Genomic DNA, 17,145 nt, shown 5'->3' with positions numbered 1-17,145 from the left:
TCATTTTTGAGAGACAGAGAGAGACAGAGTGCGAGCGGGGGAGGGCAGAGAGAGAGAGGGAGACACAGAATCCAAAGCAGACTCCAGGCTTTGAGCTGTCAGCACAGAGCCCGACAGAGGGAGCTGGAACTCACGAACTGCTAGATCATGACTTGAGCTGAAGTCAGACACTTAACCGAATGAACCACCCAGGTGTCCCCCAAATTTAAAATGGAATCCTTTTCATTTGGTTCAAGAATGCTGTCCTAACAGCTGTGAGCAATGACTATTAAACATATATTCAAATATTTAGAATTATCAGTCCTTTGTTTTTTTCAGTAAAAACCAAACTTACTGTAACTGTTTTATCTGAAACAGTAACACTTTAAGTACTTATAAGATACATTTCCATCTTCTCCCTAAATAATTGCCTTTTCATACTATAAAAGTTACAGCATAGGGGCGCCTGGGTGGCGCAGTCGGTTAAGCGTCTGACTTCAGCCAGGTCACGATCTCGCGGTCCGTGAGTTCGAGCCCCGCGTCAGGCTCTGGGCTGATGGCTCAGAGCCTGGAGCCTGTTTCCGATTCTGTGTCTCCCTCTCTCTCTGCCCCTCCCCTGTTCATGCTCTGTCTCTCTCTGTCTCAAAAATAAATAAATGTTAAAAAAAAAAAATTTAAAACAAATAAAAGTTACAGCATAAAGCTTAAATAATTAATTCATTATGAACAGCAAGTATGCTTTCTATAGCCAGAGGAAATACAGCATTATGGTTAATAGCTGTATGACCTTAGGCTATAACCTCTGCCTCAATTATTCATCCACAAAATGGGGATAATATTAACTATCTCATAGGAATGTTGTGACTATTATACAAATTCATGGAATGCATTTTTTGAAAAATCTTATTTAAGTAATCTATACACCCCACGTGCGGCTCACACTCACAACCCTGAGATCAAGAGTCACACGTTCTTCTGACTGAGCCAGCCAGGTACTCCTACAGAATGCATATTTAATAGTACTTGGGGGGTACCTGCATGGCTCAGTTGGCTAAGTGTCTAATTCTTGATTTTGGCTCAGGTCATGATCTCACAGTTCATAACATTGAGCCCCATATTGGGCTCTGTGCTGACAGGGTAGACACTACTTGGGATTCAATCTCTCTCTCAAAATAAATAAACATTTTAAAAAGATAACAGTACTTGCATATTAGTGGCAATAATCATGGTGATATAGTATCTATTATTAACAAGGATTAATACAGTTTAGTGAACTTTTACCTAACTTGCTATTTAGTTTAAAGTTCTTAGTACAGTTTAGTACCTGGTTTCCATATGGCAGATAAAACTTTCATACTTACTGTATAATAACTTTGCCAATGAAATACTGAATTTTAACATTCAAAAAAATCTAAAATACCATTGCTTCTACAGAATTAGTGGCAACTTTAAAAAATACATCTTGATCAATATGCAAAAACAAACAAAAACTTCAATGACTCATTGGTTGCCTAGAGAAGTATGTCCAAACACCTTATATCACACCAGTGTCCCACCATCTGGATCCAATGCATTGTCTATCATGAGCCCACCATATGCCATGCTTTTACTAAACTACTGAGAATATTTCATAGAGCTGTACCTTTCCCTTTTCAACTACCTAAAGATCTCCTCCTAAAAACCCAGTTCAAGGGCTTTTCCTTCTTGGTGAAAACCTCCTTAACCACTTGATCACTTCCTCTTTCGTTTTTCTACCACAGCAGGGTAGAGACCTTTATTTCTATATTTACATTTGTTTACATGTCTGCATTTTCTATGAAACTGAACTCCTGAGTACAGAAACTCTATCTTATTGGTCTCCACATCCCTATCACAGTGTTAGGTATAGTATAAAGGGTCAATAAATATAAAATGAGTGAATGAATGAACAAACATACCCATCCCCAATTAACTAATACAAACTCTAATTTGAAAAAACCTCCTGAGATTTTTAATTTTTTTTTCCAAGTTAAAAAGTAGAGTATCAACTGCAGAACAGAAAAACAAATCAGGATTTAAAAGCAAACAACTTTAATAAATTGAGTTCTCTTACCTTTTTGAAGAAAAAGTGATTTGCCAAATGGTTCAATACCATGGGGTTGCTAGGATCAATAGTATAGGCTCTGGAAAGAAGCTGGACACCATTTTTGATGGAATCAGCCTAAAAGAAAAATGATGACAACAGGGCCATTATTTAATCAGCATTTTTTTTTTGAAATTTAAATTTTTTTAATGTTTATTTATTTTTGACAGAGAGAGAGAGCATGAGTTGGGGAGAGGCAGATAGAGAGGGAGACACAGAATCTGAAGCAGGCTCCAGGCTCTGAGCTGTCAGCACAGAGCCCAACGCAGTGCTCGAACTCAAGGACCTCGAGATCATGACCTGAGCCAAAGTCAGACGCTCAACTGACTGAGCCACCCAGGCACTCCTAGCATGTCTGAAATTTAAGAGAGCAAGCTGAGGACGAGGCGTTTTGGAGGTGGATTCCTTCATTTAAACCAGAGGGATCAGGGCGCCTGGCTGGCTCAGTTGTTAAGTATCTGACTCTGCCTCAGGTCAGGACCTCATGGTTCGTTTAATCAGCATTTTTTGAAAATTTTCCTTATAGTCTGAAAAATAGGTTATATAAATCTAAGTTCAGACACCAAACATAGCTCTTATTTAGTTAACATTCAGCAGGGATAAAAAAAATTTCAAATACTGAGTTAAATTGTTAGAACCTCCCTCACAAAAAGCCCCCTTCTAGTTTTATAGATTTTAGCTGTCTTCTTGGTGTGGCAGATGTTTGTGGATTACCCAACAGCTTGTACACCCTTCTTACCCTGTTAACAGAGGCCAGACTTTACAGCCTGTGGAGATTTTTTAATTTCAGGAAGGAAAGTTCCCTTTTCCTCTTTGCAAACCTCAGGGGATGAATGATGACTGATCTAAAACAGTTAACATAATCTATTTCCCTTCTCTGGGGATTGGCCCAGGCACTTCTAAACTGGGGGTAATGTCATTTTTTTCATTATCACAACAGGGTGGATGTGCTGGCATGTAGTGGGCAGAAGTCAGGGATTCTGATCAGCCTACCAACGGGTAGGATAATTTCCCATGACAAAAAACTATCTAGCCCCATATGTCAATAGTGCTGAGAAACCCTGATAACCCTGTCTAGACAATTATACACAAGGGGAAGCATGATGGAGACAGAACTGCTCTAACAGAAAGCCGTTTATCCTTTCCCTTTCCTCCCTCCATCAGGCTGATGAAATGATGAGATGCCTGGAGATGCAGCAGCTATCTTGCAACTATGAGGTGACAGACACAAGAAGGAAAATCCACATACTAAGGACAGAAAGATGTAAAACTTTGGGTTTAATGATACTGAGGTGCCAAATCCAAGACCTTAGATAGCTGGTTTAGTGGATGATAAAACCCCTCATGTTTAAGTCACTGTAGTATGCTTTTTGTTACTTGCAATTGAAAGCATGCCAAACTGATATACAACCTACCAACTCCTCACCTGAAATTCTGAAATCCAAAAACTTCTTAAAACACAAGCTGTTTTGTAATCTTGGAGTAAGCTCACTTGGTGGCAAAACTTTACCTGAATAGTGAGGTTACCCTATTAGTGTGAACAGTCACTCACTCTGACACAGAACTACATGTTTGCATTTGGGGTGGTGTCCTAATACCTGGGTATTATATATTATGCAGTCCAGGCATCATATTATAGTTCTATTACATGAAATCTTCTTATTAAATGTTTATTTACTTAATTTGAGAGAGAAAGGGGGGATGGAAGAACAGAAAGAGGAGACAGAGTATCCCAAGCAGGCTCCACACCATCAGCACAAAGCCTAATAATGCAGAGCTTGAACTCACAAACTGTGAGATCATGACTTGAGCCAAAACCAAGCACCACATGCTTAACCAACTGAACCACCCAGGCATCCCAATAACCTATTACCTGCAGTCTTGACCTCTAAAACACTTAGGCCTCAAGAATTTTAGATAAGGAACAGTAAGTCTGACAAATCAGTCAGGAAAATTTTTTTTTCACTCACATACCTCTTTATTGTTGAGTTCTAGTACAGCCAGTCCAACCAATGCTCCCACACATTTGGAGTTGAGTTCCAGGGCTCTGCTGAATGCCAGACGAGCTTTTTCCAGTTTGTTAAGTTTCACAAAGCAATGGCCCATTCCTAAACGAACTTCCGCTAAAAAAACAGTCATTCAGTCTGTCAAACTAGGACATTTTTAGGGTTCAAATTAAACAAAATACTTAAACATTGAGTCTCAAAATCCTGAAATTAACCTCAGTATATTTACACTACAAAATCTTTTGGTAGACCACAAACTTGCTTTCAGTGGATAGTATACCATACTGCTCTCCTCCTTTCTCATCATAAACAGAACACCTACAATACTGGTACTTCTCTTGTCTTCCAACACTCCTGGTTACACTCTACCTTCAGTGTCTTAATTTTTGAAGAGAAATTTTTAAACAGAGAGCAAAAAGCTTCAGTAAGGTCTTCAATATCGTGCCTGACTACATGCACATACTGTCATTCTCTTCAGAGCTATGCTTATACATGCTCCCCAATTTTAAGGCCATGCCAAAACTCCACCATGTTCCCATGAAGGGTCAACCTCTCCACTGGTTGGTCATGAGATCTCACCCCTTCTCATTTATTTAAGGACACTGCTTCAGCAACCCTCTCCTCTTTTTCCTGCATTATCAAATTTTCTATATCAGATCATTCTCATCCATATACATTCTCCCATCTTAAAAAGATCTTCTCTTGATTCCATTTTCCTTTCCAATTGTCAACCCACTCCTATTCTTCCCCTGAGAACAAAACTCCTTGACATATCTATCTACAGGTGTGTGCTGCCTCTAATAACTTTCCTTTTCCATTATCTTCTTAAATGCATTCCAACAAGGATCTCACCCCCACCATTCCAGTAAAACTGCTTTTATCAAGGTCACTAATGCTTAGTATGCTGCTGAATTCAATGATTGATTCTCAGTCCCTACTTTACTTGACCTAACAATAGAATGTGATACTGTCTGATGTCTTGTCCTGGAAACATTTTACACTGGATTTCAAGGACACTGCACTTACTCTCTTTTCCTCCTACATCTGGCTGCTCCTTCTCAGGCTCCTTTGCTGCATCTTCCTTATTTCCCTAACCTCTACAATGCCAGAATGCCCTAGAACTCCATCTTTGGGCCTCTTTTCTACCTACACTCACTCCCCTGGCGACCTCATAGTTTCATAGCTTTATACACCACCTATATGTTGATGACTTCCAAATTAATTACTTCAGCTCAGACCTCTTTCCTGAGCTACAGCCCTCCTGACCTCTCCAGTTGTACATCTAAAAGGTATTTTAAAATTTTCATGTTGAAAAATAATTCTTCTTGAACTATTTTCCAGATATACTAAAATGTAACTCTACTCTTACAGTCGCTTATGCAAAAGAGTTACCTTTGATCCCTCCTTTGGCCCATACATCACACCTACTCTGTCAGTTGCTCATATATCACATCTACTCTGTCAGTTCGTCCTTCAAAGTATACATAGAATCTGATCACTTATACCTCCACTACTGCCACCCTAGTGCAAGCCACAATCATCTCTGACCCACATGACCGCAACAGCTTTCTGCCTGGTCTCCCTACTTCTATCTTTGCCCCCCTGCCCCACTCTAGTCTCAGCCCAGAAGCTCAAAATGATCCTTTCAATATGAGTCAGATCATGTTACTTACTCCTTTGCCCAAAGCCCTCCAATGGCTTCCTATGTCTGTCAGAGTAAAAGCTAAAGTCCTTATACTAATCTATTATGCCTTACATGACTGGTCCTTGGTTATATCTTTGACTCAGTTCTTACTACTTTTCCTCCTCATTTTCCCTCTTGATTCCAGACACACTAGCTTCCTCACTGTTCTTGAAACCTGCTAGGCCCACTCTTTCCTCAGAGCCTTTGTACCTCCTATTCCCCCTCTCTGGGAATAATCTTCTCCCATTTAATCTGCATGCTTATTATTTTAAGGTTTTTACTCAAATGTTACTGTTTCACTGACATATTTTCCTGATTTTTTTCTAAGCAAACCCCCAGTTCTTCTCATATACCTTTTCTGCTTTACTTTCCTTTTACCACTATCTTGCATAGTTTATATTTTACTCATTTTATCTTCTCCACTGGAAAATGAATTCCATGGGGGCAAGGATTTTTGTCTCTTTGGTTCATTGCTGCATTCCTTGGGTCTAGAACAATGCCTGGCACATAGTTGATTCTCAATAAGATTTGCTAAATCACTGATTTTCAATAGAAAAATAGTGTAAGAACAGAAAGATTATAAGATGATCTGCTATTCAGCTTTTGGATCAAACATAACATTTTTAAAAAATTTCAATTCTTTCAACAACCCTATAGCATCTTTCCACAACTAACTTCATAGGCAACTGTCAAATCCTCAATATTTTCACTTGGATCATACACAGATTAGACTTAAAGTTTTTCTCTTACCTGGACATCCTGGGTTAGTACGCAATGCTTTCTTATAGTAAGCAAGAGCTCCTCTGTAATCCTTCTTGTTGAATGAAATGCAAGCTTTCCCTAAATGATTTTTAAAGATAAACATGAGTTGTTTAAAAAACACAAGTCTCATACACTCTACATGAACTCACCTAAATCAAATACATCTCTGAATAAGAAATACTTGAATACAGTAAAAATGATTTCATATCAAAACCTGTTTTCCATAAGAATATATTGATGTATGCTTATAAATAAAAGTCATATTAAATATTATAAAACAATAAGTAAAAGAGCTGACCGTTATCCAAATAGAAATTGCTTATTTACTCTTTAGAAGTGGATTACAGATTATTCTGAACTGGTATAGCTTCTATTTATGTAGCTTAAAAAGAAACAATGATCATAGATCACTGTAGATCTTATTTATTTACGTATTTATTTATTTACATGACAAGGAGGGCACAAATGAACAAGGTATGGAGGGGGAGAAGGAGAGAGGGAAAGAGGGAGGGAGGGAGGGAGGGAGGGAGAGAGGGAAAGAGGGAGAGAGGGAGACAGAGGGAGACAGAGAGAGAGAGAGAGAGAGAGAGAGAGAGAGAGAGAGAGAGAAGTGGGGCTTGCCCAAAGTGGGGACTGCTTTTTTTTTTTTTAACCCGAAGCAGGGCTCGTGTTCACCGGAAGTGGGGCTTGAGCTTACTGGATGCGGGACTCAAACTCAGTAACCCACTAACTGTGAGGTCATGACCTGAGCCGCAGTCACATGCTTAACCGAGTGAGCCACCTAGGTGCCCTGAAGATCGTTTTTATAAGGTAAAGCTCTTCTATGCTGCTGTCTAGGCCAAAGAAATATATTCCAGGCATATGATGAAAAACAGTTTCCTAAAATGGCTGCCAAAAATGACTTACCAAGAAGGGCTGGAATATTATTTGGAGACTGGTTGAGTACAAAATGAAACTGTGCATCAGCCTGATCCATTTTGTCACCTTCCAGTAGGCAGAAGCAGGCTCTTCCTAACAAGTGGTTCTGAAAAAGTAATACATCATCTTAGACTTGACTTTACCAAAGACTAACCATAATTTACCATGAATATACAACAATAAAATGAAAACTATATAGGAAGGAGGTGGAGTATCACACAAATTCTTCTATTGACTATAATGCGTTTGAACTACCAATAGGTAATTCTTAATTACAAATCAAGAAATTATCCAGAAATGCAAGTCGTCTGTGCCAGGAACAATGACGAAAAGAAAAGTTAGACTCCTTAAAATATGCCTGAAATTCACCTGGAGATGAAAGAATTATTGACTCAACATGTGGATAAGTTTTATGTATGCTAAATTTGCCCACATTACTTCAACAGTACAACAACCAAAGAAATTTCCGTTTTAACAAGGAATTCCTTCTTTTGACTATTTATTATCAACCACGTTATTTTAAGAAAAATTCTTTCAAAAAAAAAATCTGTTGCCTATCACACACATTTTATTTCATGTGGTATTTTTTTCCCCTTTCATAAATTCAAAGAAATCTTATTTTACCTGATCATACATAATAATTTTATCGGCCATGGTATACAACAGGGTTGCCTGTGTAATAAGATCTTTCTTATTATCCTTATTCTTTTCCTTCCGAGCCTGTTGTACATAATAGGCTGCCAATGTATCCAAGCAGGTCATCTGGTCTTTCTCATGGTCTCTATAGTCCAAATTGCCATCTATACGTGCTGCTTCCAACAACTTTACAAACTCTTCTGTTTTTCCTTGCTTGTAATATTCCAGCTAAAAGGTAAAGAATCAGATTAGGATTATTAAAGCATATGTCCATACAAAAAGATGCATACAAACATTTACAGCAGCTCTGTCTGTAATAGCCAAAAACTGGAAACAACTCGATTGTTGATCAACAGGTGAATGGATAAACAAGCAGTGGCAATCTGCTTGTGGTATAATGGCTGCTGCTCAGTAGAAAAAAGTAAAGAACTACTCATACATACTACAATGTGGATAAATCTCAAGATGATTATGCTGAGAGAAGACAGACCAAAAAGAGTACACATTGAAATGATTCCACTTGTATAAAACTCTAGAATATGCAATCTTTAGCAACAAAAGCAGATCAGGTGTAGGCTAAGCACCATGGGGGGTGGGAAAGAGTCTGGAAGAAGGTTTTAGGGAGTGATGGATATATTATTCTTGATTGTGGTAGTGATTTCACAGGGGTGAAATATGGTAAAACATCTCAAATGGTACATGTCAAATATGTGCAGTTTATTATAGGTGAATTATGCCTTAATAAAGCTGTTAAAAAAGTGATAATCACTATCAATGTTTCCAAATTACTACTTAGCTAGCAATAGTTGATTTCAAACTAAATCAGAGCCCAAGAGAAAAAGCAATAAGGAGAGGGATAAGGATACAGAATTCTAAACAGAAAACTTAGGCTCTGGTTCTAGATCTATCAAAATTATCCATGACTTTGGGCCTGCTGAATAACTTCCTTGGGCATTTGTTTCATTTATTAATACTAAAAAGAATATTCATCATTTATTAACTACTATGAGCCACAGACTGCACCAGGAGCTTTACATACTTATCTTTAATCTACACAATCTACTACAATCTAATCTACTACAATCACTCTTAAAGTGAATACTAACATCACATTATAGATGAGAAAACAGGCTCAGAAGGTAGATCATTTGTCTAAGGTCACACAGCTAGTTAGCAGCCAAGTAGGAATTTGAACAAAGGTCTCTCTGATCCCAAAGCCTACACTCTTTTCTTTGTAACATACTACAGCCCACAATGTTTCATCAATTTTACCACAGGTACCATGCTAATACTTCAATCTTCCATTTTTTCTGTAAGTGCTGTGAAAGAAGGCATTACACTACAGAAAATCTAAATTCCCTCTGGCTTTAAAAACTATGTGACAAGCATTAATGGCTTGTTCTCCACAGACTAGGAAAACGACACTTCAGAAAGGCACTATTGTCACTAAAAGCATTTCTCTGTAAATCTATATCTAAGAAATTCTTTACAGTTAAGTTTGAGCACTGGATATAAGTTCAATTCTAGATCTACTTCTACCTTTCAAGATAATATAAGATACTAGGTATCTTTACATGAAAGTGACCTGTGGCACACTTGCTTTGCAAAAATGAATGCAGTATATGTTGTATTATATTACCAGAATAATCTACTAGGATGTTCTCACAAAAAGGAAACATTAGGCAGTCAGTTCTGGGGAGAGTGAAGGATGTTAGAATTTTAGGCTCTCTGAAGTGATTCTCCTGAGAATCTCCAGGAGGGTTTATGTTGTGGAAGGGATCAAAGAGGACAAAAAACAAGACTGAGATAAACTTCACCCCAAAGAGCTTTTGTGAGCGAGCCTGGAATGTAATCACTTTCTAGAGTATTTTATGGGAAATGTTTTATTGTTATGGACAACACCACTAAGTAATGTTTACATGGTGGTATCTTGTTTTTTCTCAGATTATCTACAAACCATAAGCCAGTCTTCACTGAGTAATTAAGAAATAATCAGCACAGAATACTGTTTAATGTAAATGAATTTTGCCATTACCAACCCATACTAATTTACCAGTGGACTAGCACATCACTTGGGAAACTGGTCTTCTTGTTCTATAAATGGTAATACAATTAACTTCCACACACATGGTACAATTTACTTATCATGCTCCCAAGCTGGCTATTACTGTATCTGGAAATAGAAATCATAGGTTTTTCCCAGTCAACACATAAAAAATATTTGTTACATGAACACTGACCGCCAAAGCAATCCATATGTGCAGTTGTGTGTGTTCCTGTTTCAGAATACTGATAACTTCGTCTCCCTCCGGTAACTGATCGAAGTCAAGTTCAATGACCTAAAACACAAAATGTAGGTTTTAACTTTTATTTTTTCCTTAAATTCACATTTCTTCTTTGCTGCTTTTCAGAATATACATCAATATGGATACACAGAGGGTTTGTGTTCACTTTCAATAGGGATGAGCAAAGATATGTTAAGAAATGTTTAAGGCACACATGTCAAATAGGTCATATGGTAATATTAAGATAAAAGCATAGAGAAGCCAACAAATACCGCTAGTTGTCTTCAAATCACCAGAACTATAAAATGTTCCAAAAGCTGTGCTTGCTCAAAAATAACAAAACCAAACCCTGCTTAACACATAATGCAGGTAGATTGCAGAAAAGCACCCCAGACACTCTGATGCTATAGGTCTGACAACTTGAGAGGCACAATCCAGAGGCAATGCAAAGTTGAATGCCCCTGTACACATTAATCAGGGAGACAGCATTTGCGTGTCACCGACACTCCTAAAGTGGGCACAAAAATTAACAGTAGGTGAATGTTCTGGAATTAGATAATGGTTATGGTTACACAACTTTGCAAATACTACTGAAAACCAGTGGATTTGACGCTAAGTGAATTATATCTCAGTATCTTATCTCAACCCAACAAAAGTACAAATATGAGATAGATATATATATATATATAGATATATATATAGATAGATATATATATATATATATATATATTGGATATAAACATCACTGCTGAGAGCTTTACTCAGACAAGCCCCAGACTACCCATGATGAGGCGTGGGAAGGGAGAGAGGGTTAAATTCTATCTGTGCACAGTGGAGGCTATATCTCTGGGTCTCTATTTCGCTGATGGAGCCGTGTGTGGAGGACACAGTGCACCATGACAGACGCGAGTTTCTAAGGGATAAAGGGCGACTCCTATGTACTCTCTGGGAAAGATAGTTTGAGCAGCAGAGAGACCACGGTGACATCAGCGCCCACCTCTTTTATCTGAGGTGCCTTACAATTTATCGGCACTCTCACACCCCTGCGCCCGTGAATTAGGAAGAGAGCAGAGTACTGTAACAGACGAACAGGTAGGAAAGGAACTTTCAAGTACTCCTCGGGGTGGCTCCGAGGCTGCGGGGACGTGATGTTCCCAGCCTGGGAAGGTGCAGGAGCTGGGGAAGGAGGTGACTGGGATTTCGGCGGGGGATTTCGACCTGGGCTCCTGGGGGAGAAGGTGCTCTCGCTTAGGAGACGAAGTCGAGAGAAGGGGAGAGGAAGAGATCGTCCAAGTTCACGGCCCCCACCCTCCCCCATACGCGACACTTACCTCGTCAGTGTCCCGGAGGGGAATCTCGATGGAGCCCCGCGACATGATGAGATCAGAAGGCGAGCGGGCGTCTCGCCCCTCCGCTCCGCAGCCGGTACTCCTGGCTTCTGGCTCGTCCAGAGGCTAGCGGCCGCCCGGGATCAGGTCGTGACTGCCGCCCCGCGGCGCCGCCGGGGCTTCGGCTTCTCCTTCCCGTCAGCCGCTTAAACAACGAACAGCAGACGGCGTCCGGCCACTTCCGGCAGCCCCGCCCCCTGCCCCGGAAGCATTCCCCGCGGGAGGGCCTGTCGGAAGGTTGGCTCAGCCTGTGTCTCTGATGTTTCCTTGACGATGTTTCCTTGACTCCGAAATGACGGCGTCGAGGTTTTCGTTAGCGTGCCAGCTCCTCGGTGGGTCTGCGGCTTCCGAATCAGACCCGCACTGGCGCGGCGTGAATAAAAGCGCCGAAGGCGTAGCCGTCCCGCCCCGTGGTGGGCGGACGACGAATGAGGCTCGAGTTCGGGGCCTGGCCACTGACTGACGTGGGACCTCCGGCCAATTCTGGCAATAGTGTCCGAGCCGGACTCCGCCTCTGTGCCCCGGAGTTGGCCGATCTTTTCTTCTGTAGATTGCCGTGAATAATTCAATCATGCATTCCTCAGCCCTGTCAGGGGCTCCTCCTTTAGCGGATATTAGGTGCAAGTCATACCTGTGCTACCTTTGTGATCAGTTTAAATGTAAATGTTCCAGTGAATTCTGTAATCATTATGACAGTTCTGTATTTTATGTGTGCGCGTGTGTGCGCGCGCGCGCGTGTTTTCGGTTCTTGGAAGCATAGGAGAATCTGCTGGATTTGTGATTTTAATAAAGTTGTTGAAGAATGTGATTAAACCTGTAATCTGTTTTGATTACATTATAGAATTCGATTAAATACGTTTTAATTACTGTTTTCAGTGTAGAATATGATTAATAGTCTGTAATCAATGTTTTCATTCAATCAGATAAGAATCTAAGTTTTTAAACCACGTCAATTTTGCCTCCTAAATGCCTCTCAGGTGTATCTTCTCTTCATCTCACCACCTCCATTCTAGCCCGGAACCAATATCATCATTTTGATGCCTGGATTACTGCAGTGGTCTCCCGTTTTACCTAATACTCCATCCACTCCCCCTAAAAGCCCTAAATTCCAATCCAGCATCAGCATGTTATACACTTACCTTTTAAAAGCACCAACTCGACATTTGTATTTCCTCCTAACTCCCTCAAAAACTTTAAGTGGAAACTTTGTAAGCCTTTTAATGTGGAAACTTTGTTAAATTTGTTTTGGTTAGTTGAGTAAACTATTTCAACATTAAGGGCTGTGCTGTCCTAACATAATGCTAACTCTGTAATTAGTCATGTAATTTTAAATAAGCTAGGTGATTTACAGTTTTCTATTAGCCACACTTAAAAAGCAAAAGCAAGTAGATGAAATTGATTTTAGTGACATATTTTATTTAACCCAATATATCCAAAATATAGTTTCAACAGGTAATCAATATAAAAACTGAGATAATTTACATTTTTATACAAATCTTAGAAATCCATTATGTACTTTACACTTACATGCTTTATTCTTAATTGCTTAATTTCAATTGGAAATTGATTTCATAAAATTTAGATTTCTTAAAATTTGCAGTTGCAATGGGGCGCCTGGGTGGCGCAGTCGGTTAAGCGTGCGACTTCAGCCAGGTCACGATCTCGCGGTCTGTGAGTTCGAGCCCCGCGTCGGGCTCTGGGCTGATGGCTCGGAGCCTGGAGCCTGTTTCCGATTCTGTGTCTCCCTCTCTCTCTCCGCCCCTCCCCCGTTCATGCTCTGTCTCTCTCTGTCCCAAAAATAAATAAACGTTGAAAAAAAAATTTAAAAAAAAAAAAAAAATTTGCAGTTGCAAAAATAGATTCACATATTTGAGTTTTTCCAAGCATGCTTAAGTTTTCCAAAAACTGAAGCAATTATCAGTTTTAAATGTTAATTAAAAATAAATGAAATTAAAAATTCAGTTCCTCAGTTGCATTAGCCATATTTCCAGCGCTCAATAGCCACATATGCTTAGTAAATACTGTTTGGGACAAAACAAGACAACATTTCCAGGAAATACTGCTTACTACATATCAATGTTTATAAAGTGAGCTTTGTACAAAAGTACACATATTGGTGAATGTTCTTCTCCATGCTCAAAACCTCCCTGGCCTTGAAGACCCTAGCAATATGTTTGAATTTGTCGTTGAGTTACTGACAACCAAAGGCATCCTAACTGATAATGCAGACATTATGACTGATTGAATAATAGGAGAATAGATTTAGATTGGGATTTGGAGGAAGGGATACTTAAGTTGTAACTGGGAAGATGAGTAAGATTTGGCTCCATAAAGGCTACAAGAGAGTGTGTACCAGACAGGGAACAGTGTGCTGGGGGAAGAGTTGGTGAACCTGAAAGAAGGCCATGTGGCTGGAACATAGATATGGGAAGCATAACATAAGTTGAGGGCAAAGACATAAGAAGTAGCCACATCATGCCCAGATTTATCCACATAAAGCAAAATTAGCACCTTTCCCTGCTTCCAATATGAGAAAGTATGTATGTCACATACCACAGTTAAGAAAAACAAAACACTTTGTGCTCTGAGGTAAGCCAAAAAAGGACAGTGTCATACTATCTATAGTCTCCAAAGTGAATAAAACCTTTAGCCTTTCTCGCATGTTACTGATTCCCTAACAAAAATAATTTAATTGCTGACTTTTGTAATGCTGACTTTTCTAAGTCTGATGATATGCAATAATTTGGGGGAGTATGGCAAACATATGAGAAAGTTGCTTTTTCCATTATGAACCATATAACCTTGGGGACCGTGTTTTGTGAACCAGTCCTTCTAAAGTTGAACTCAATTGTAACCTTTTGCAAGTGTTTTCCAAGAAATCTTTTTTTTTTTTTCTAAATGCTTTTGTCTCTGAGACTTCTTTTGGCAAAGGATATGTTATGGAGTTGGGATTTTATCTTAGGTGCAATGTAACTGAAAGTTTTAAGTGATGTGTATATGTTTCAATCAGCATGTGCCTGTGATAAAGAATTGATTTTGTCATTTTAAAAGATTGTTCTGGTTACATTGTGTAGAATAGATTAGAGTGTTTGAGAGGATGTGGGCAGACCACTTAGGAAACTAGTCCTGGTGACTGGCCAGGTAACACATGATAAACAGCTAGGAATAGGTTTAAGGTAGTGGACATAGTATATCTCCATTTCTCTCTACCTCCACTATAATCAATCAATCAATCAATCAATCAATCAATCTTAATCACTAGGTCTTGCTAATGCATTATATATACAGGTCATTGAAAAAGTAGTGTCAGGAAGAACTTCCAGAGTTCTGCCATCAATTACTGGGTGATTGAAGTGTCATTTTCCAAGATAGAAATGATTATAGAGGAGTACATTAGGGCAAGACTACATCACTACTTGGGTATCAGAGATATGTCTGAGACAGATATCGGACAGGTTGGATATACAGATTTGGACCTCAAAAGACAGTCTCTGGGCTAGAGAAAGAAGTCTGTGAGCTGCTGACATATAAATGAAATTTAAAACTATGGAATTGTGTAAAATAATCTAGGGAGAGGATGTAGAATGACAAGAGAAGGCCTGGACCAAGCTCGAGGCATTCTAGCATATAGTGGGCACGGAGGGGTAGAGGGTCTGCAGGAATCAGAATACTGGATAGAGAGAAAAATCACCTGACAACAATTGGGACCGAAATTGCGACTCTTTACTCTGGTACTTACAGGCAGCTTCTTATTTTTCCCTAAGCTTAGCAGATATGGACGATATAGGCATTTTAAACTATATAGATCTAGTTTTGGAATGAGTACAGAGATTTTATTTCAACTGGCATGATTGTGCGGTGTTGCTTCACGAAATGCCATTCACCTTGTTGGGCCTGAGTGCACCAGATGAAGGTAAAGCAATTAGTGTATTTGGTCAGTGTGGACTTTGTTGAGTACATACTCAAGAGAGACAGCTAAGAGTCTTTAGTTTTCTGTTGTTGGTACTGTGGTTGGTTGCAGTGTTGGTAAATACATATGTTTACGCAATCCAAAGAGTGAGCTATTTTATAGGCTGATACAATATGCTAATTATTAAAAAGAGATAAAGAATAGTTGATCTTAAAGAATGTTTGACATCTTAAATCAGATCTCTTGTATTTATTTATTTATAAAGTTCTTAACTTTTTTTTTTAATGTTTATTTATTTTTGAGAGAGACACAGAGTGCAAGCATGGGAGGGGCAGAGTGGGAGACACAGAATCTGAAGCAGACTCCAGGCTCTGAGATATCAGCACAGAGCCTGACGGGGGGCTCAAACTCACGAACCGTGAGATCATGACCTGAGCCAAAGTCGGACACAACCTACTGAGCCACCCAGGTGCCCCTGGGCAGTTGTTTTATAATCTACACCATAATTTCCTCTGGGTTTTCAATAAACATTCATCTCTAAAACATGAGCTTATTTTTAGGAATTTAAAACTACATGAAATGCTCCCTTAGGTAAGAGCTGAGAACATAAAGGTAAACAGCCCTAATTTGATTGTCAGTGAAAAACTGTGATGGGAATCTTAGTTCTGGAAAATTAGAATAACCAGAAAATCCTCCAGTCGTAAAACACCTAGATATGCTGGATTAAAAACCCAACAAGAACAACATAGTAAATGTCCTTGTAAATGCATAGCTGAGAGATCTAATGATCTGAATAACAGGAATTTAAGCCTATAAGGGTGCCTGGGTGGCTCAGTCGGTTAAGTGTTGGACTCTTGATTTGGGCTCAGGTCATGATCTCATGGTTTGTGAGATGAAGCCCCCAGTTCATCTCTGTGCTGACAGAGCAGAGCCTGCTTAGGATTCTCTCTCTCCCTCCCTCTCTCAAAATAAATAAACATTAAAAAAATATTTTGAAAAGTAAAGGAATTTGAGCCTATACTAAGACTGCCCAGATAGCGGTGGATGCAAGAAGGATGTTGTTTTTCCATTACTTCCAGGACTTGAGTTTTAATGCTCACAGAGACAGAATTAGAGGCTTTGGGCCCATGCTGCAAGCCCTTAAAAACTACACCTTCAGCACAAGGGGCAGTGGGTAGGGTGGAACTAAAGAAAAAAATCCTACCAAGACAGATGACAGTCTGGTGTCTGGATTCACAAGTTGCAAATGGTGGTGGTAGTGTGACAGAGGTGGTTGGGAGAGGGGTGTGAGAGTTTCACGTGAGAATTTGCAACCATGGGTCTGTATGTCAGGTAGGTTTGATGTTTGATATTACGTACTTGATCTGGGAATTCCCAAGGCAAGAAATTAATATAGGAAATATCCCTAAGTGTGTGGTATCTCTGGGATGCCTGAGTAACTTAATTAATCTTTTT

General features: G+C 39.4%; 1 protein-coding gene across 1 annotated transcript in view; it reads right to left on the bottom strand.

Moving 5' to 3' along the window:
• Window positions 1-12,129, bottom strand: part of CTR9 (CTR9 homolog, Paf1/RNA polymerase II complex component) — a 28,678-nt gene extending 16,549 nt beyond the window's left edge. The window contains exons 1-7 of the mRNA XM_047823322.1: window positions 11,724-12,129; window positions 10,348-10,446; window positions 8,096-8,335; window positions 7,460-7,577; window positions 6,542-6,631; window positions 4,076-4,224; window positions 2,072-2,179 (exon numbers count right to left, since the gene is read on the bottom strand). Coding sequence (XP_047679278.1) covers window positions 2,072-2,179; window positions 4,076-4,224; window positions 6,542-6,631; window positions 7,460-7,577; window positions 8,096-8,335; window positions 10,348-10,446; window positions 11,724-11,768 — 849 coding nt within the window. The 5' untranslated portion in view covers window positions 11,769-12,129. The remainder of the gene's footprint in view (window positions 1-2,071; window positions 2,180-4,075; window positions 4,225-6,541; window positions 6,632-7,459; window positions 7,578-8,095; window positions 8,336-10,347; window positions 10,447-11,723) is intronic.
• Window positions 12,130-17,145: the final 5,016 nt, after the last annotated feature.

Source organism: Prionailurus viverrinus, chromosome D1 (assembly GCF_022837055.1).
Source record: "Prionailurus viverrinus isolate Anna chromosome D1, UM_Priviv_1.0, whole genome shotgun sequence".
Classification (NCBI taxonomy): domain Eukaryota; kingdom Metazoa; phylum Chordata; class Mammalia; order Carnivora; family Felidae; genus Prionailurus; species Prionailurus viverrinus.
Note: the sequence above shows the minus strand (reverse complement) of the source record. Positions and strands in the feature narration are given on the sequence as shown.